We start from the raw sequence: 21,981 nt of genomic DNA on the forward strand, positions 1-21,981 counted from the left end.
TGATCTGGGATGATGATGAGGATGATGATGATGATGATGATGAGGATGATGATGAGGTAGGGTGGTGATCATCGTCATCGATCATCACCAACAACCTAATCCTCACTAATTCTCTCTTGTTGCTGAATGCAATCAACACAATCCTCACAGCAATGTTCTTCCACACTCTCTCAGGCAGTAGAGACAGTATATGTGTCCATATACTTTTGTCCTCACGGTGTGTATGCCATATATTAGATGTCCTTAAGGGAAGGGGGCTTGCCGAGCTGTATTCCGGGGCTGTGTCTTTAAGAGGCCGTGCTCCTCTCCCTGCGCTTTTGTTGTGCAGAAGCGGGTCGGATGGGGGAAGGGCCGCGGCCGCCTGCCTGCCTGCCTGCCTGCCTGCTGCTGCCGCCGCCGCTGCCGTGTGGGAGAGCCTGCAAGCCGGACAGTGGGAGCTCCAAGCCACGCCGAGCTCAGGGACATCCACACCGGGACCGAGACGCCTTCTGACCGGCGCGGGATAATCTAACCAGCCGCTCCACCTCCACCTCCGTCCCTCCATACCGAGATGTGCGGGGCTGAGATTGCAGTCAATCTTCGTGCTTGCCGTTCGTCCTCGTGCCCCCGCGCTCCCGTTGCGTTTCTAAACGGTAAGAAAGCGAATTATTGGTGAAAAATACGAAACGGTTCTTTAACGGTTTATCTCATTTTCCTGCGCTCCGCTAAAACAGCCGCTCTCTCCGCTTTTCCCGACCGGACGCTGAACACGAAGCCCTGAGATCTCCGAAACGTGTCGATTACACCTCAACACGGCGCCGTTTCGTCGGTTAATTCGGTTAATTCGGGACCGGTTTAACGCTCGAACGGGAACTGGGGGGGGGGGACGCTAGCTTAGCTAATGCGCGAGACTGGCGCTATCCGCTCGGGATGAAATCATATTAGCTGTTAGCTTAGCATAGATACGCTCGGCAATCCGCTTTAAGCGCAGCCTGAGCTCTTTACCAGCGGATTACGGGGAAGAAGTCGTCTGTCCCGCAGCAGGTTATCGTTGAATTAATGAAACGGGTCTACTCTCGGCTCCGGGACGCGGTTAAACCCGGGTTAGTGCCGTGTAGCCCGGGTTAAAGTGTATAGATGTAGCGCTCGCTCCTCGGCATATTGCAGTTATAGCCTCGGTTTACTGTAGCTACAGCGAGGCTGAGTGGGTTAATGCGGGTCTTTAAACTTTAAAATCTGTTAAATTGTCTTTTTAAATGCAGTTTAGTATTTATCATTTACCAATAATTAATTTTACTCTAGTCTATAATAATAATGGAAAGTCCTCACTACATTTATACACAGGCAACTACAGTATGGTGTAGCAGATTATGGTCAAATGTATAAATGTATTAATATAGTATATACACTGTGGTAGATTATGATTAAGTGTATAAATGTAGTCCATATATCAATAATAGTCTATAATAATAATAATAATAATAATAGAAAGTCCTCACTACATTTATACACAGGCAACTGCAGTATGATGTAGCAGATTATGGTCAAATGTATAAATGTAGTTTGTAGCAGATTATGGTCAAATGTATAAATCTAGTATATACTCTGTGGTAGATAACGGTTAAGTGTATAAATGTAGTCCATAGACCAATAATAGTCTATAATAATAATAATAATAGAAAGTCCTCACTACATTTATACACAGGCAACTGCAGTATGGTGTAGCAGATTATGGTCAAATGTATAAATGTATTAATATAGTATATACACTGTGGTAGATTATGATTAAGTGTATAAATGTAGTCCATATATCAATAATAGTCTATAATAATAATAATAATAATAATAATAATAATAGAAGGTCCTCACTACATTTATACACAGGCAACTGCAGTATGGTGTAGCAGATTATGGTCAAATGTATAAATGTAGTTTGTAGCAGATTATGGTCAAATGTATAAATCTAGTATATACTCTGTGGTAGATAATGGTTAAGTGTATAAATGTAGTCCATAGACCAATAATAGTCTATAATAATAATAGAAAGTAGAATAGAAATAGAAAGTCCTCACTACATTTATACACAGGCAACTACAGTATGGTGTAGCAGATTATGGTTAAATGTATTAATATAGTATACACACTGTGGTAGATTATGGTTAAGTGTATAAATGCAGTCCATAGACCAATAATAGTCTATAATAATAATAATAATAATAGAAAGTCCTCACTACATTTATACACAGGCAACTGCAGTATGGTGTAGCAGATTATGGTCAAATGTATAAATGTAGTTTGTAGCAGATTAAAGGTTAAATGTATTAATATAGTATATACACTGTGGTAGATTATGGTTAAGTGTATAAATGGAGTCCATATACCAATAATAGTCTATAATAATAATAGAAAGTCCTCACTACATTTATACACAGGCAACTGCAGTATGATGAAGACTGTACTTTAAAATATTATATTTTATTTTTAAATACTGTCTATTCTAGCTTAAACAGGGTTTAATCACAACCTTATATTGTAATAGATTATGGTTAAGTGAATAAATGTAGTCTATAGACGAGCAGATTATGGACAAATGTAGTCCGTATACTTTAGTGAATTGTGGTTGGATGTATTAATGTAAATTAGTCTATAGACTGTAGCAGATTATGGTTAAATGTATAAATGTGGTTTGTAGTAGATTATGGTTAAATGTATTAATATAGTATATACACTGTGGTAGATTATGGTTAAGTGTATAAATGGAGTCTATAGACGAGCAGGTTATGGTTGAATGTACACAGACTGTAATACATTCTAGTAAAATTATATAGTTAGTCTATAAACTAGTACATTATGGTTAAATGTATAAACGTAGTCTATAGGCTGTAGTAGATTTTGGTTAAATGTATAAATGTAATCCATAGGCTGTTGTAGATTATGGTTAAATGCAAGTTAGTCTATAGAATAATCCATTTTACTCTAGTCTATAATCATAATAAAGTCCTCACTCTGCTGGAGGGTACACTACATTTACACACAGGCAACTGCAGTATGGTGAAGACTGTACTTTAAAATATTACTTTTTATTTTTAAATACTATCTATTGAAGCTTAAAAAGGGTTTAATCACAACCTTCTATAGTTTATACACTTTTAAAATGATTGAAATTTACTTTAATATGTGGTCTGTGGACTGCATTAACATGTTTAACCAGAATCTGCTACAGTCTATAGACTAACTTAGGGTAAGACATTTAACCAGAATCTGTGTATTAATATAGACTAGACTACAGGCAATATTTAAATACTAGCTATATCATCACATACCCTTAGATAATCATCACATGCCCATTTAGATAAAATCCATAAAATGCTTTTATTTAGATTTACCAATAACCCATTTAACCCATTTTTAAATACTATCCATGGAAGCTTGAACAGTGTTTAATCACAAGCTGACACAGTTTATACACTCAGTTATATCATCTTGCCGTAATCTGTTATGGTCTGTGGACTACATTAACACATTTAGCCACAGTCTGCAATAGGAACGTCGCTGTATCCTGTTCAAGACTGGAAAGTGCAGATGCATTGTAACCCAAAGCAGAATATGGCTAAACGTGTTAATATGGACTTCACGGTCTTCAACAGATCAAAATGATTATGCTGCCATAGCAGATGACTGTTAAATGTGTTAATGTAGTCCGCAGACTGCAGTAGATTACGGCTAAATGCTGTTTAGTCGGGATGTAAACATTTGAATGTGATGTGGATGAATGAATGTACTCTATAGGCTATCAGATTATAGTTATGTGAATTAATAGAGTCTACAGACTCCATATATAACAAAATATAACCGGGCAGTCTTCAGCATTTTCCAGCTATGTTTGTTTAAATGTTTCTAAAGCAGATTATTGTTAAATGTATAATTGTAGTCCGTAGTAGATTATGGTTAACTGTATTGATATAGTAAATACACTGTGGTAGATTATGGTCAAGTGTAGTCTGTAGACTGTGGTTAAATGTATAAATGTAGTCTATAGACTGTAATAAATCTATAAACGAGCAGAATATGGTTAAATGTAGTCCATATACTGTAGTGAATTGTGGTTGGATGTATTAATGTAAAGTTAGTGTATAGACTGAGGCAGATTATGGTTAAGTGTATAAATGTAAGTTAGTCTACAGATGGTAGTAAATTTTGGTTAAATGTATTAATGTAAGTTGGTCTATAAACTAGAAGATTATGGTTAGATGTATAAACATAGTCCATAGGTTATAGCAGATTATTGTTAAATGTATAAATGCAAGTTAGTCTGTAGACGGTAGCAGATTATGGTTAACTGTATTAATGCAAGTTAGTCTATAGACTAATAGATGTATAAACGTAGTCCATAGGCTATAGTAGATTATGGTTAAATGTATAAATGTAATCCATAGACTGTAGTAGAGTATGGTGAAATGCAAGTTAGTCTATAGACGGTAGCAGATTATGGTTAAATGTATTAATATGGTGTATTCATGGTGGTAAATATTGGTTAAATGTAGTCTGTAGACTGTGGTTAAATATAAATGTAGCCCCTAGACTGTAGCAGATTATGGTAAAATGTGTAAATCTAAGTTAGTCTATAGACTGTAGTAGATTATGGTTAAATGTATAGCTGTAGGTTGTATACTAGCAGATTATGGTTAAATGTATTAATGTCGTCTACATACAGACTACAGCAAATTGTGGTTAGAATTCCAAACATTCTGTTTACGTGTAATTGTATAAGTGTAATTGGCAGCGCTCAGCAGATTACAGTTATGAACTATGATGCAGTGTTGTTTAGTGTTCAGCAGATTGAAGATAATTGTAATAATTTGGAATATAGACTATACTAATAAAACAAAAAGGTAAGTGTACCGTAATAGGCCGTAGAGTTAAATATTGTTTAGCAGACTGCAGTTCTGGACTATAGACTACCTTGGGTGATGGTTTTGCTGTATGTAGCCAGTCTATAGGGAATTAAAGTAGTAGTCTGATCTAGTTAATCTAATTAAATCTGTTAAAATGTGTTTATAGCGTTGAGCTAATTTGCAGTTAAACTCTCAGGACTGTCATGGTTTGCTTTGTTATTGTCGTTTACTGCCGGTCAGCGCTGTCGGTCAGTAAACCAGCAGCCTGTAGCTTTTTAACATCTGGCGTTTCTCTGCTGTTCTTGTTTAGACGGTTTCTTAAGGCTTAACTGGATTAGGTTTGAGGACTTCTACTAAATCTGAAGCTCGACGGAGTTGAGAGTGTTGGTGCTGCCGAGGCCGTCTGTGCTGTTTTTGCGGTCTTTGTTCTGTGGCTGCTGTTTGGTGACGACTTCTCCCTCTTCTCATAGGTGTCCTGCTCAGGCCCAGGAGGCTGTGAATTGTTCTGAGGAGAGGAATAATAAGGGAAGGACAAAACCGAAGGAAAAGTGGCCATGGCTGCTGCCTTCTTTTCCAACGGCCCCGTGCAGTGGACCCCGAGCGACACGGAGCTCAACAGCGTCTACCGCGATTTGGAGCTGGGCACCGTGCTCACTCTCTTCTACTCTAAAAAGTCTCAGAGACCCGAGAGGAGGACGTTTCAGGTGAAGCTGGAGACCAGACAGATCATATGGACCAGGGGCACGGATAAAATCGAGGGAGAAAGTAAGTAGGACCGTTTCTCCACCTTTTGCTCAGGTTCAGCCCAACCAGGACTGACTCCGTACCACTTCTCCCACGATAACCATCTGATCTTGCAGTTTTGAGCATCTGCTGATCCGGATACTAGACCAGTATCATTATCTTTTTTTGTGGTGCTCTGGGGTTTGGGTTGTTGTTTTCGATATGTGTATCATGTCTTTTTATATTACGCTGATCCTGAGTGATGAACATGTAGGCCTGGATTCTAGGGGTTAAGCATGTGAGTGATGGTTTAGGCTAATGGTTTAAATCAGATTATACTTTTCTTCTGATATCCAATCCAGTGAGGGGTGCATGTGATGCTTTAGGCTAAAGGATCATATTGGATTGTACTTTTCTTGTGATATCTGATCCAAATAAGCATTTACGAGAGAGTTTAGGCTAATAGAGCATATTGGATTATACATTTTTTATCTATAAGCATTTACATGATGGGTTAGGCTAATGGATCATATCGGAGATGTATTGGTAAAATATTATTCTTTTATGGTTTAATATTGTTTGGGCTAACGGATCATTTTTATTTATTTATTTATTTATTGTTTTTTACTAATTTGATCTTAATTGGATATCTGATTCAACAAAGCAGTGATGAGTAAGTTTAGGCTGATGGAGCAAATCGGATTACACTTTTCCTTTGATATCCAATCCAGTGAAGTTTGTATGTATGATGGTTTAGGCTAACAGATCATGTTGGATTGTAAACCTCTCTCTCTACCTCTTCCTCTACCTCTCTCTACCTCTTTCTCTACAATATAGAGATGTACAGGATCTGTGCAACACTATATATCTGTTATATACATACATATATAATATATATATCAAATTATAAATATAATATCAAATTATAGTGTGTGTGTGTGTGTGTGTGTGTGTGTGTGTGTGTGTTTAATATCCGATCCAGTCATTTAGGTAATCATTTAGGTTAATAGGTTATATTGGATTATACTATTGTACTATACTTCTGATGTCTGTCATAGTTCTTTCTTTTCTTATTCTAAAATCTGATCCAGAGAGCGTGCTGATGAGTGTTTAGACTTATGGATCATATCAGATTCTCTCTTAAGTCTTTCTTTGATCATTTTTGGAGTTCTGGATTGGCACACCTCTGATCTTTATACCGTTTTACGTGTTTTATGTACAATCATATCATGAAATCTATTTATTTATTTATTTTTAATGGTGGTTCAAAAGTCGTACTATACACACACATTTCCTGTGCCTGTGTCAGATCAGAAGGAAAAGTTGGGTTTTTGCGTGACTGACGACAGGCTGAAAAAGGCTTCCTTGAAGGTCAGTGCGGATGGGTGGAGCTACGCTGCTGTACGCCTATAGGCAGAGGTCTGTGAATGTGCTGGTTTTTGTGACGTCACAAAATAGTGAACAGTGGGGCTGGATGATATGGTAAAAATACTAAATCACAATATTTAGAGACTTTTTTTATGACTCATACCATTTATACAATGAAATACGGTCATATTGCCCAGCTCTATGAAACAGTATACACACTTTACACACTCTTTATTGCTGTTACTTTAAAGAAAACCGAGGGGAAATCCCTAATATTAATGGAATTGCTTGGTCATTGTTTTCCGCCTCCTCCAGCGCGTTCCACACGTGCATCTGATGGAAAGATGCATGCATACGCATCGGCGTGCGAGACGTCAGCAGAACAGGTTTTCTTCTGTTGCCCGGGCTGCTGCGAGCACCGGCGTGACGGAAATAGAAACAGGAGCTTAAAAGGGCAAACCTGCACCGTCACTGTAACAGCTCTGCATGCTTTCAGCACCCTGTACTGTGTGTTTTCATACACGCTGTTCTTACGTGTCCCCCGTTCACGCTGAGGAGGGCGGCAGACCTGTTGTTCTGGGCAGGAGGCTGCAGGTTAGACCCGTCTCTGTGTGGGGTGTTACCGTGTGCAGAGGTGTGTTGGGAGCAGGGGTGGATCCAGAGCCGACCGGCGGGCTGAATGCTGTCTAGGCCGTTGGCTTTGTGTAGTCGCTGCCTGTGCAGGATGCATGGCGCACAGCTGCACTCTGCTCCGGATGCAGCGGCGGAGCAGGAACCCTTTTTTTTTTTTTTTTTTCTCCTCTTTTCTTTCTGTTGGCTGATCGGTTCTTTCAGAGTCTCTTGCTGAGCATGTGATCTCACAGGTGACATCTGAGGGATCCGTGAGGTGACCCCGATCAAAAAAAAGAGTAGGCTGGTTGTTGGATGAATATGGGTCTCTCTCTCTCTCTCTCTCTATCTATAATTAATATATATATATATATATATATATATATATATAGAGAAACAAATATATAGGAACATTTTGTTTGTTCGATACCAGGCACTGACATAAATATTCACAGGTGTGCAGCTTAATTAACGAGCACAATTCATTTATGGTATTAATGGAAAACCCTCTAAATATAGGCCAGATAGTGTTTCAGCCTGATGCTTGCTTACGTCAATAAAGTACTGAAAGGGAGAGTATTGTGCCTGACCTTTACCTGCAGCGTATGTCGTTTGATGGGCGTCTGAGATTGCTTTGAAAGAACAGTCCAGAATCCCTGTGTCATAAATAACGAGAGCTGTAACAGCTTCAGGTTTACTGACAAATCCACAATGCTTCATCCATAGGTGGGCATAGTTAGTTACTTTTGGGATGAGTTTGGGAGTTGTGGAAGATGAGGTGAGGTGAGGTGGGGTGGTGATCGTCATCCAACATCCTGACCTCACTAACGCTCTTGCTGCTGAATGCAAGCAATCAAATCCTCATAGCAATGTTCCTTCAGCCTTCTTCTCTGGACAGTAGAGACAGTCACTCCAACAGAAGCAGGATCAACTCTTTTTAAAAACTGTGATTTCAGAAGAAACTGTGAATGATCAGGTGTCCCAATACTTTTGTCGATGTAGTGTATACATCGGTCATCTACAGATGACCTGTACTGTACCACTCGTTTTTGAACACCCTCTTTTCAGTTTTGTTAGTTTCATTTCTAACCAGTCGAAACTCCAGAGTGAAGACGTGGTGAGCGTGTGTTTCCCACGTGGTTTTGGCAGCGTAAGCAAAAACGGCAGGAAATGGACAAAGTCTGGGGGGGCGTTGGCCAGCTCTGGACGCAGTGATGCTACCTACGTGTTAAGACCTCATTACTCCACTGTGAAGTAGTCCGTAGTCCCGCATCAGACTCTTCTGTTACCCTCTGAGAACGTCTGCACTGCTGCAGGCCGGGAATACTGTCCGTTAGTAGAGCCTACAGGGCACCTGAAACCCTCTGCCAGAACACAGCGGTAAAAACAAAGGATTGGAGCTGGAGCAGGCTTGCAAAAGCAGACACCCAGTCAAATAAAGTGCATGTAGTATTTGTGTATATAAGTACTGCCAATAGAATAGGACTCTCTGGAGCAGATCAACATCATGAACCTATTGGCTCCATGCTGCCTAATAATGCCAGGCGTGGGCTAGTAGAGGGGTATAAAGCCCCCCAGCATTGAGGAGCTGCGGAGCAGTGGAAGAACTGTGTTCTCTGGAGTGATGGTGGTGGAGCTCCATTCAGGTAGAGGAGTTTGTGGACTTCATGAACATTTATAAACTTATAGTAGAAAGTCCTTCCCTGTTACGACTCTGACAAAAGCAATGAATGAGCAGGTGTCCCAATACTTTTGTCCGTATGGCGTGTCCATACGCTGGGAGGTCTGTGTTGATGTGTGATGTGGTCAGACTGCTACTTATTGGGTGACATTGCATTACTGTGCTGTTAATGGTCATACTGGTGTATTGGTCTCCATACTGGAAGGACAGTGTGGTGTTACAACTAGGGACGCACCGATCCGACCTTTTCAGTTCCGATACAGATACATAAACTTATATCTGCATATCGGTCGATACCCGATACAGATCCGATAGCATTGTTTAAATAAAAAAAAACCCCCAAAAACTTTAAGGTATCAGGATGGACTTAAACATTACATTACTAACTTTGTAAAACAAAATATAACAAATTAACAGATATAAATTATAAATAAATTGCAATTAAATTTGTCAGTAAAATGGTGCAGGACCTTGCCCGAGCATTAAAATTCAAAATAAGTAAAGGAGTCAAACTTCTTAAATTATATTAAAAGTAGCTTCACTTTGTCAAAAATAATAATAAAAAAGTTAGTATAATAACTATAAATGATAAAAGTATAATTTAAAATAAAAAATAACTGTCGAAACATACAAGCGGCAACATTTAGTGCAGTCTCGCACCAACCAATCAAAGCGAAAGGATCGGTTCCATGGGTCGGCCTAATTATCCGATACCCGATCCAGCTAATTTAGTTAATATCGGGACCGATATCCGATCCTAATATTGTATCGGTGCACCTCTAGTTAGAACTGCTGTTCGTCCCGCAGTCGCAGCCGGCCGGCGTGTTTTGAAAGCTGTGTCTTCAGGCCTGGTTCTTTATCGGCGGGTCGGTCAGTCCCGGGGTATGAAAGTATGAAAGTGTTGCTCCGCCTGCTAACCGAGCTCCTTCTACACCAGGGTCTGTTTTCGGCGTAGTGTTTAGGACTCCAGCCCGTGCTGTGAAGTTAAGCGGAGTGTTTCTGTTCTCAGGGCTTCAGTTGAGCCACTTGATGCTGATCAGCACTGTGGAGGATCAGAATTAGATCTGGATCGGACCGAACACGAATCCGATCAGGAGGTGGTCCGAGTCGCTTTGGAGCCACGAGTTAGAGCGGTTAGCCGAAACTCCTCCCAATGCGACCGAAACACCAGTAATGGTTGCCGCACGGTGAGCGAATTTGCATATTCCGTCCCACACAGCAATCCGATTTCGGGACAATCGTGTCCAATCATGACACGATTCGGACGCTCATGGAGGTCCCACCCCTCCAGACTGACCCTATTAGACCCTGTTGAGACCTGGCTTTATTTTTTTTTGTTTTTATCTGAATAGTATCTGGATCTAGTTTCTTTAAAATGCGTCTCCAGTGTGAGATCAGACGAGATCAGATTTGACCGTCTCGAGTAAAAATCACTCATTCGAGCGGTCCTGATCTGGGAGACCGGGTTCTGGTGGGGGTTCTGCTACAACGTCTTGGTACGATAGACTGTTCTTATGTATTTCTGCTTGCCGGACGAAATCCGATCACAGAAAACGCATTCCGTTTACGCTGTTATTAAATGTGGACGAGATCCGTCTCTGAACACACCTCCTCCCAGTGTGAGTTCAGTGATCCGATCATAGTCTGATCACAGTTTGTCCTGGATGTGTGGAACGTGATCCGATCTCCAGTTGACACGCTTGTTTAGAAGCTTGGACTAAAGGAGGTTACGCATTGATCCCCAGGCCTGAGTCAAGCCCGAGTTCATCAGCGTGTGTTTCCCACGTGGTTTTAGTCTGGGGGGGGGCGTTGGCCAGCTCTGGACGCAGTGATGCTACCTACGTGTTAAGACCTCATTACTCCACTGTGAGAATGTCCGCACTGCTGCAGGCCGGGAATACTGCCCCCCCCCCCCCCCCCCCCCCCGCCAATAGATTAGGACTCTCTGGAGCAGATTAATCAACATCATCAACCTATTGGCTCCATGCTGCCTAATAATGCCAGGCGTGGGCTAGAGGGGTATAAAGCCCCCCAGCATTGAGGAGCTGTGGAGCAGTGGAAGAACTGTGTTCTCTGGAGTGATGGTGGTGGAGCTCCATTCAGGGAGAGACATTGGCGGTCTGGCGCTTTAAGGAGGCAGTCTGGTCACGGTCAGTTCTTTTTTGACGGCAGGGCTGTGGTGCGTGGCGACCTGTAGATACGGAAGTACGTCAGCTGGAGTTCCCACACACTCCCTTCCACTGTGATCCTCGTACCAAGCAGAACTAGCATCACGTTCCTCTTTCTGGAGTCACGTCTGGGCTTGTGTTTATGCACAACGAGGGGATTGAAGTCCACTCTGCTGGAGACAAGCGGCTTTTTTTTGACCACTGGACAGCTGCATGATGAATTCAGTTGTCCTCCTACTAATACAGGGTTAAACAGTACAGCCGAACACTGCTAGGCTAGTAGGCTGCGTCTCCAGAGCAGTAATGGATGAAGGACAGGGGACAGTGGTGCAGGGGACGGTAGACTAAATAGGACCAGGTGCATTCAGAGACAAAGAGGACAGTACTGTAAATCCAGACGTTGGCTCTTTAGTGGTGTAGCTGTCTGATGGCTGGGTAACGCTGTACCAGCACTACATGTCCAAATGTTTGTGGACACCCATTCCAGCCAATGCATTTAGAGTTAAGCTTTATGTTGCACCTGTGAGCATGATGCCAGGCGTGGGCTATAGAGGGGTATAAAGCCCCCCAGAATTGAGCTGTGGAGCAGTGGAGGAGCTATGTTCCGCTCTGGGATATTGATAGCAGGGTTGTGGGTTCGATATCCGGGCTCGGCAAGCTGCCGCTGTTGGGTCCTTGAACAAGGCCCTTCACCTTGGCTGCCCACCGCTCTGTGTGTGAGTGCATTTTGCTATACATAGTGCAGTGACCAATAAATCACCTTTACCTTGAGGTGGGACCTCACTAACTCTCATTGTTGCTATAATGCAATCAAATCCTCACAGCCATGCTCTGATCCAAAATCTAGTAGGAATCCTTTTTCTCTGGACAGTAGAGACAGTTACTCCAACAGAAGCAGGATCAGCTCTTTTTAATAGCCTTGAAACTATGAATGAATGAGCAGGTGTCCCAATACTTTTGTCCAAACAGTGATTGTGATTATGCATCATTGGTTGATCTGATTGTTTGTGTGATCTGTTATTTTTCGTGTGTGTGTGTGTGTGTGTGTGTGTGTGTGTGTGTGTGTGAGAGAGATAAGTCCGTTACTTGTCTTTGTGTGTGTTTGTGAGGCAGGAAGGGTCTCGGCTGCACTCTGCCGTCTTGTGTTTCCTGCTGCCCTGCTCAGACTGGTCAGCCAGTTCGCTCACTCCCAGCCTGTGGACAGCTGCTTAAGCTGTGTGTGTGTGTGTGTGTGTGTGTGTGTGTGTGTGTGTGTGTGTGTGTGTGTGTGTGTGTGTGTGTGTGTTTTTCCTGCTTTATCTCTAAATCTGCCGATGGCCACCTTTCACGCCAGTGTTTGGCACATCACTGCCCGACCCGGATTGAGCCTAAGCCTAGATTAAAAAGTGACACTATATGGACAAAAGTATTGGGACGCCTGTTCACTCATTCATTGTATCTTCTAATATCAAGGGTATTAAAGAGCTGATCCTGCTTCTGTTGGAGTGACTGTCTCTACTGTCCAGAGAAGAAGACTTTCTACTAGATTTTGGAGGAGGAGCATTGCTGTGAGAATTTGATTGCATTCAGCGACAAGAGTGTTGGTGTCTGTCTAACGGGTCACATGACTAACATTGGGTGGTCTGGTACCAGTGGCTCCATCTGTCCAGGGGTGGATCTATCAGTCAGGTCTTGAAGGTGATGAAGGTGTAGAAGCAGGAAAAATGGACAAGCGTAAGAATCTGAGACACTTTGAACCACAAGAACCAAACTGTGATGTTCTAGATAATGACTGGAGGGTCAGAACATCTCCAGAACATCAGGCTTCAGGTCTTGTGGGGTGTTCCAGTGGGGTATACAGTGGTCAGTACCTACCAAAAGTACTCCAAGGAAGGACGACGGGTGAACCGGCGAGAGGGTCCTGGGCTCCTAAGGCTCACCATGGAGGCTCTGCTCATGGAGGCTCCGCCCACCTCACAACTAACTATATATATTTTTTTATGATTTAATAATTGTGATAATGTGTTTTAAAAGTCTTAAACTCTTTAATTCTATTCTACACTTATTGATTTCGTTACGATCGATGAAGTCTCTTAAGGTGTAGCGTTTCACAGCCTGCTGTTCTGCCCCCCCCCAAAAAAGTCCCCAGAGCTTCTAAGCTCTTTAAAACAGAAGTCTGGGTGTGTCCACTGCGTTAGCTCTGCCCACCTGCCCTGCCCACTTCACTCTGATGGGCTGCACCCAGCTACCTAGATTTACTTCAGATTTTGCTTCAGTGAAATAATATAATTGCAAATGTGAATAGTGAGGGAGATGTACTCTGTATGGACAAAAGTATTGGGACACCTGCTCTGTTTCTTCTGAAATCAGGGGCATTTGATCCTGCTTTTGTTGAGTGACTGTCTCTACTGTCCAGAGAAGAAGACTTTCTAGTAGAGTTTGGATTATTTGAAGGGTGTTGGATGATTATGATGATGACAACCCCATCTAATCACCCCCAACTCATTTCAATCAAAAGTGCTGGATGGAGCTCCACCACCATCCATCATTCCAGAGAACACAGTTCCTCCACTGCTCCACAGCTCCTCAATTACACACCCCTCTTCTAGCCCACGCCTGGCATTGTTAGGCAGCATGGTGCCGACAGCTTCATGATGGTTTAAGGGTTAACGTCTGATCTTTGTGAGCCAGTAGAAGCAGATAAGCGCTCGTGGTCGCCCTCCTCGTGAGGTGTAACGTCGACTGCAGCTGTGTGCTAGCGTGAGGGATGAGGAAACGGGGGGTGTGAGGTTTCAGAAAGGTTATTTGGAAAGAAAGTCGACAGGAAAAGCATCATTAGCCTCAGACTTTCTTTAGCGATAGCGCTTGAGAGTTTGGAAGAGGCTCGGCCCACGCCGGCTTGGGCCAGGCGGGTGCCGCATGCGCTCTTTAAAGACAAACCTCTGCCGAGATGTTGTTTGATGGCCAGCTTTAGGTCTTTACCAGAGCTTTTGTGGGCTGTAGTAGAAGATCTGCTAAAGTTGGGACGGTCCTGCTCGAGAAGATCGGACTAACCGCTCCTCACCGTTGCGGATGTGAATTTTCGACAACCTTTAGGTGGGCAAAGCAGTAGTTTCACCACATTTACAGCACCCCCCTCCCACTACTATATGGACAAAAGTATTGGGACACCTTCTGCTAGGAGCATTCAGCAACGAGCGTTCCTTTAGTGAGGTCAGGATGTTGAACTATTAGAGAACACAGTTCTTCCACTGCTCCACAGCTCCATGCTGGGGGGCTTTATACCCCTCTACTAGCCCACGCCTGGCATTATTAGGCAGCATGGTGCCAGTAGAGTCATGATGTTGATTTCCTCCAGAGTCCTCCTATTGTATTGGCAGTACTTCTTCGCTACAGGGTCTGGACAAAGGTCCTGGTGGCCGCGTCTCCAGGTTGGTGTCTGAATCTGAACGAGTGCCGTAATTTTCTGTGTCTGAATTCAAAAAGACTCCATGATCCCTAAAAAAAGTGCTGAACGCACAAGAAGAGGTGAGATCAGTGAGAAACCTGGAAGCTCTCCCATGAATATCACTGTTCACACACTGTATTACAGCTATATAAAAATATAGATCAGTGTCTTGGGCTCTAAAAGGGCAGTGTTTGCCCACTCCACCCTGTGAATACACTGTGGATAGACTGCTGAGCACCTCTAGGATGAGGACAGCATGACTCTGTGCTGTCCTGTCCTGTACTGTCCTGTACTGTCCTGTACTGTCCTGTACTGTCCTGTACTTGCACACTTCGTATTTCCCTGTGCAGTAGTCTCATGTGGCCGTCTGTAAGCGGTTCCGTTATTTTCTGAGAAGGTTTCTGGCTGCTGCGAGCTCGGAACCCCGTCCGTTAAGGGGCCTAAAGGACACCAGAGGATGCTCTGCTCTGCTCTGCTAGAACACAGCGGTAAAAACAAAGGATCGAACTGGATAAAGCGTAAAACAGCCAGAACCTGATCCATTACGCATGCCTGGGTTTGCTTAAATTCCTACTACATACTTTTCTGAGCATATCCTGGACATCAGCATGCATTAAAAAGAAATAAATAGAGAAATTATTATTATTATTATTTAAGCTACAAAGTGCAGAATTGGTCCGATGTGTATGGGTGTAGTGTCGCAGATTTTAATTAAGGCAGATTTTCAATTGCAATCAGTGTGTTTTTGTATTTTGTTCTCAAAATATTGTTTATTGTAAAACAATCATGAACTGATGTACACACTGCTATTACATTTAGGTGTGAATGTGTAATAAAAATATCTATTATTATTATCTATTAATTTAAAAAAAAAAAAAAAAAAAAAAAATATATATATATATATATATATATATATATATATATATATATATATATATATATATATATATATATATATATGAATGAATAAATAAATAAAAAAGATCTATTTCTATTTTATGTGTATATATTTTGTGCATATGTGTAACATTTTAATTATATATATTTAAAATGTTATATAAATGTAATTAAAATGTTTATATATATATATATATATAATGTTTAAATTCTGGTAAGTAAGCAGCTGCTGCTTCGTGAAGGTTTAGCCGCCGTGTGATCGGAGCCTTATTGGCTGGTTCCTGTTGGCGTGCTCCACTGTAGTGTTTTTCCATTAGCAGATGTTCAGACCGCTTGCCTTTGTTCCCCCTGCTGAATTTCCTCACAGTGTTACGGTGGTGTGCTGTATACATCTGAGGGGGGAAAGATTCAGAGAATCCCACCCATTTCACTGTAGCTGAAGAGGAGTTTTAATGGAGAAAATAATCAGCTGAAGATAATGATGAGGATGAGGATGAGGAGGAGGATGATGATGATGATGATTGGAAGAAGGGTGAACAACTTTTCTGGGACTGTTTATCATATGGTGAAGTCTGGGTGTAACGTGGTGTATTGGTGCTGAAAAATATATAGAGTGCATGCTATTAGGAGGGATATGATGAGGGTGAGTCTCTCTCTCTCTCTGTGTCTCTCTCTCTCTCTCTCTCTCTCTCTCTCTCTCTCTCTCTCTCTCTCTCTCTCTCTCTGATAAACAGATATTTAACCAAAGTTCTGGCTTTAACATCTTACCTCACCTCAGGAAGTCCTGGTGATTCAGATAAGGGCGATGTTTCAGGTGTGTGTGGGTGTGTTGCACTGAACATGTTAACGTTTACACTTTAATGCTTAATAGTGCTGTCAAACCATTAAATAACAATTAAACTGAATCATGATTAACTGTGTAAAATAAAGAGATTAATCGCAATTAATTTATTCTTTATTTAATCGATTAATCACTTTTAATGTTTCAAAAAGTTCAAATATGGTAAAAATACTACATCACGATATTTAAAGTAGAGCTGGGCGATATGGTAGAAATGCTACATCACGATATTTAAAGTAGGGCTGGGCGATATGGTAGAAATGCTACATCACGATATTTAAAGTAGGGCTGGGCGATATGGTAGAAATACTACATCACGATATTTAAAGTAGGGCTGGGCGATATGGTAGAAATACTACATCACGATATTTAAAGTAGGGCTGGGCGATATGGTAGAAATGCTACATCACGATATTTAAAGTAGGGCTGGGCGATATGGTAGAAATGCTACATCACGATATTTAAAGTAGGGCTGGGCGATATGGTAGAAATGCTACATCACGATATTTAAAGTAGAGCTGGGCGATATGGTAGAAATGCTACATCACGATATTTAAAGTAGGGCTGGGCGATATGGTAGAAATGCTACATCACCATATTTAAAGTAGGGCTGGGCGATATGGTAGAAATACTACATCACCATATTTAAAGTAGGGCTGGGCGATATGGTAGAAATACTACATCACGATATTTAAAGTAGGGCTGGGCGATATGGTAGAAATACTACATCACGATATTTAAAGTAGGGCTGGGCGATATGGTAGAAATACTACATCACGATATTTAAAGTAGGGCTGGGCGATATGGTAGAAATGCTACATCACGATATTTAAAGTAGAGCTGGGCGATATGGTAGAAATGCTACATCACGATATTTAAAGTAGAGCTGGGCGATATGGTAGAAATGCTACATCACGATATTTAAAGTAGGGCTGGGCGATATGGTAGAAATACTACATCACGATATTTAAAGTAGGGCTGGGCGATATGGTAGAAATACTACATCACGATATTTAAAGTAGGGCTGGGCGATATGGTAGAAATACTACATCACGATATTTAAAGTAGGGCTGGGCGATATGGTAGAAATGCTACATCACGATATTTAAAGTAGAGCTGGGCGATATGGTAGAAATGCTACATCACGATATTTAAAGTAGAGCTGGGCGATATGGTAGAAATGCTACATCACGATATTTAAAGTAGAGCTGGGCGATATGGTAGAAATGCTACATCACGATATTTAAAGTAGAGCTGGGCGATATGGTAGAAATGCTACATCACGATATTTAAAGTAGAGCTGGGCGATATGGTAGAAATGCTACATCACGATATTTAAAGTAGGGCTGGGCGATATGGTAGAAATGCTACATCACGATATTTAAAGTAGGGCTGGGCGATATGGTAGAAATACTACATCACGATATTTAAAGTAGAGCTGGGCGATATGGTAGAAATACTACATCACGATATTTAAAGTAGAGCTGGGCGATATGGTAGAAATACTACATCACGATATTTAAAGTAGAGCTGGGCGATATGGTAGAAATGCTACATCACGATATTTAAAGTAGAGCTGGGCGATATGGTAGAAATGCTACATCACGATATTTAAAGTAGGGCTGGGCGATATGGTAGAAATGCTACATCACGATATTTAAAGTAGAGCTTGGCGATATGGTAGAAATGCTACATCACGATATTTAAAGTAGGGCTGGGCGATATGGTAGAAATGCTACATCACGATATTTAAAGTAGAGCTGGGCGATATGGTAGAAATACTACATCACGATATTTAAAGTAGGGCTGGGCGATATGGTAGAAATACTACATCACGATATTTAAAGTAGAGCTGGGCGATATGGTAGAAATACTACATCACGATATTTAAAGTAGAGCTGGGCGATATGGTAGAAATGCTACATCACGATATTTAAAGTAGAGCTGGGCGATATGGTAGAAATGCTACATCACGATATTTAAAGTAGAGCTGGGCGATATGGTAGAAATGCTACATCACGATATTTAAAGTAGAGCTTGGCGATATGGTAGAAATGCTACATCACGATATTTAAAGTAGGGCTGGGCGATATGGTAGAAATGCTACATCACGATATTTAAAGTAGGGCTGGGCGATATGGTAGAAATGCTACATCACGATATTTAAAGTAGGGCTGGGCGATATGGTAGAAATGCTACATCACGATATTTAAAGTAGGGCTGGGCGATATGGTAGAAATACTACATCACGATATTTAAAGTAGAGCTGGGCGATATGGTAGAAATACTACATCACGATATTTAAAGTAGGGCTGGGCGATATGGTAGAAATGCTACATCACGATATTTAAAGTAGGGCTGGGCGATATGGTAGAAATGCTACATCACGATATTTAAAGTAGGGCTGGGCGATATGGTAGAAATGCTACATCACCATATTTAAAGTAGGGCTGGGCGATATGGTAGAAATGCTACATCACGATATTTAAAGTAGGGCTGGGCGATATGGTAGAAATGCTACATCACCATATTTAAAGTAGGGCTGGGCGATATGGTAGAAATGCTACATCACCATATTTAAAGTAGGGCTGGGCGATATGGTAGAAATGCTACATCACCATATTTAAAGTAGGGCTGGGCGATATGGTAGAAATGCTACATCACGATATTTAAAGTAGAGCTGGGCGATATGGTAGAAATGCTACATCACGATATTTAAAGTAGGGCTGGGCGATATGGTAGAAATACTACATCACGATATTTAAAGTAGGGCTGGGCGATATGGTAGAAATGCTACATCACGATATTTAAAGTAGGGCTGGGCGATATGGTAGAAATGCTACATCACGATATTTAAAGTAGGGCTGGGCGATATGGTAGAAATACTACATCACGATATTTAAAGTAGAGCTGGGCGATATGGTAGAAATACTACATCACGATATTTAAAGTAGAGCTGGGCGATATGGTAGAAATGCTACATCACGATATTTAAAGTAGAGCTGGGCGATATGGTAGAAATGCTACATCACGATATTTAAAGTAGGGCTGGGCGATATGGTAGAAATGCTACATCACGATATTTAAAGTAGGGCTGGGCGATATGGTAGAAATGCTACATCACGATATTTAAAGTAGGGCTGGGCGGTATGGTAGATTTTGGAGGAGCATTGCTGTGAGGATTTGATTGCATTCAGCAACAGGAGCTCCCCGACTCATGACATGTGCTTTAGGCTCTGTATCTGGAAGTAGGTGGGTGGGATAGGTGTTTTTATAATGAAGAAAACAACCGTCAGATCTGATAACACGAGCACACTTTCCAAAACAGATGTCTTCAAACTCTGTAGCTCTTTTCTTTTCTTAATTAATTGATTGATTGATTGATTGATTAATTTTCCCCCAGTCAGGTACACTAGGGTTCTGTTGCGTAAACACATTTAACAACATATGACACACAGTGTGTGTGTCTTCACACTTCTGTATAAGCACAATTTGTGTTTATATGTAACATATCATCCTTTCTGAGAGTGCTGCCACACACACACACACACACACACACACACACACACACACACACACACACACACACACATGCACAAGCTCTTCTGCGGTTATAGGTGACAGAGCAGCACAGGAAGTTTGGTTTAGACTGGTAGGTAGAGGGGAGGGAGGGTGGGAGAGGGAGGTAGCGAGCGAGCAAGTATGGGCACAACCCTTTTTTCCACGTGTGCTGAAATACACAGCACATTCCAGCACGTTTACCCAGCGCACACACACACACACACACACACACACACACACTCATCTTAAATTCTGAGGGTGCTGGATTAAGTCAGTTTGGTGACCCTGCTGGAGCCAGTAACCCACAACCCCCATATTGCACATATTGAGGTGGGGTGGTGATAAGCATCCAACATCCTGACCTCACTAACGAACACTCTTGTTGCAGAATGCAATCAAATCCTCACAGCAATGCTGCTCCTCCAAAATCTAGTAGAAAGTCTTCTTCCTCTCTGGACAGTAGAGACAGTTACTCCAACAAAAGCAGGATCGACTCTTTTTAATTGCCTTGATTTCAGAAAAAAAACAATGAATGAGCAGGTGTCCCAATACTTTTGTCAATTGATCGTGTAACTAAGTACCCGAATTAAGCCGTATTTAAATACACCTCCACAACCCGACCCTTCACCCATGCCTTGTCTGAGCACCGGAGTGAGTAAACCAGTGCATGATGGGCTGTTTAACCCTTCAGGAGCCGGGAGACACTTCATTAACTAGAGCGCAGGGCAGATCTAGGCTGATGTAGGCCGCTAACCCGGGCCTCTGTAATCTGCTCTCTGGATCAGCGTTGCTGCCGGGCTCCAGCACAGACCTGAGCGCAGGCTCTTAGCGTGCATCCGTTTAAGCCGTGGTTGGAATTTATTGGCTGAGGAACAATCTGGGCCTTCCTAACCCCTCCTGCCGTCCTTTGTTCTGCGGCTGGCCTCTCCTTTCTGGGTTTTTGTCGAGCCCATGAGACATGCTTTGATCTTTCCTTCAGAATATGATGGCTTAAAGCGATCCTCCACTAAACAAAACAAAACCCTCGAATCAGAGATCAGCCATAACATTAAGACGTTCTAGACAATGCCTGGGTCAGAACCTCTCCAGAACCTCAGGCATCAGGTCTGTTGTGGGGTGTTGGCGGTATGCAGTGGTCAGTACCTACCAAAAGAGCTCCAAAGGAGACAACCGGTGGACCGGTGACCAGGTCCTGGGTGCCCAAGGCTCTTCTGCTAATGTGTCTTAGTGGGACATGTGCTCCAGGACACCTTTGGGGGTGGGTGGGTGTGGGGGGGGGGGGTGTGGAGGCCATGTCTCGACGTGTCTGAGCAGTTCGGGTGAGTTAGGCGGGTGGTTTTAATGTTATGGCTGATTGGGATCGTGAATGCACTAGTCGGGTCACAGCTGGAGTCGAGGACACGTCTACATCGGACTGCTCCTCTGCTTGAGGCTGACGCACTCGTGCTCGGACAGGACCCTTTTGTCTGTTCACACACACACACACACACACACACACACACACACTTGTGCACCTCAAGATGATGTGCTTCTATCCTGGGATGTGTTGTGAAAGGCCGGCTGTGTGAGAGAGCTGCTCTCTCTGCCAGACGGCTGTTAACACCTACCACCGCCCCACACACACACACACACACACACACACACACACACACACACACACACACACACACACACACCAGTTTAGTCCAGATACAGCCGTTTCTGAAGTAAAGTATTATTATTTATTAATTATTAACCATGTTTCAAACTACACTATTTTGACAAAAGTATGTGGACACCTGCTCATTCACTGTATCTTCTGAAATCAAGGCTATTAAAAAGAGCGTGGAGTT

At 42.2% G+C, this 21,981-nt stretch overlaps 1 protein-coding gene across 1 annotated transcript in view; it reads left to right on the top strand.

The window, feature by feature from the left end:
* The first annotated feature begins 306 nt into the window (after positions 1 to 306).
* plcg1 (phospholipase C, gamma 1) overlaps positions 307 to 21,981 on the top strand; it is a 61,185-nt gene continuing 39,510 nt past the window's right edge. The window contains exons 1-2 of the mRNA XM_072656504.1: positions 307 to 632; positions 5,345 to 5,639. Coding sequence (XP_072512605.1) covers positions 5,429 to 5,639 — 211 coding nt within the window. The 5' untranslated portion in view covers positions 307 to 632; positions 5,345 to 5,428. The remainder of the gene's footprint in view (positions 633 to 5,344; positions 5,640 to 21,981) is intronic.

Source organism: Salminus brasiliensis, chromosome 14 (genome assembly GCF_030463535.1).
Source record: "Salminus brasiliensis chromosome 14, fSalBra1.hap2, whole genome shotgun sequence".
NCBI lineage: Eukaryota > Metazoa > Chordata > Actinopteri > Characiformes > Bryconidae > Salminus > Salminus brasiliensis.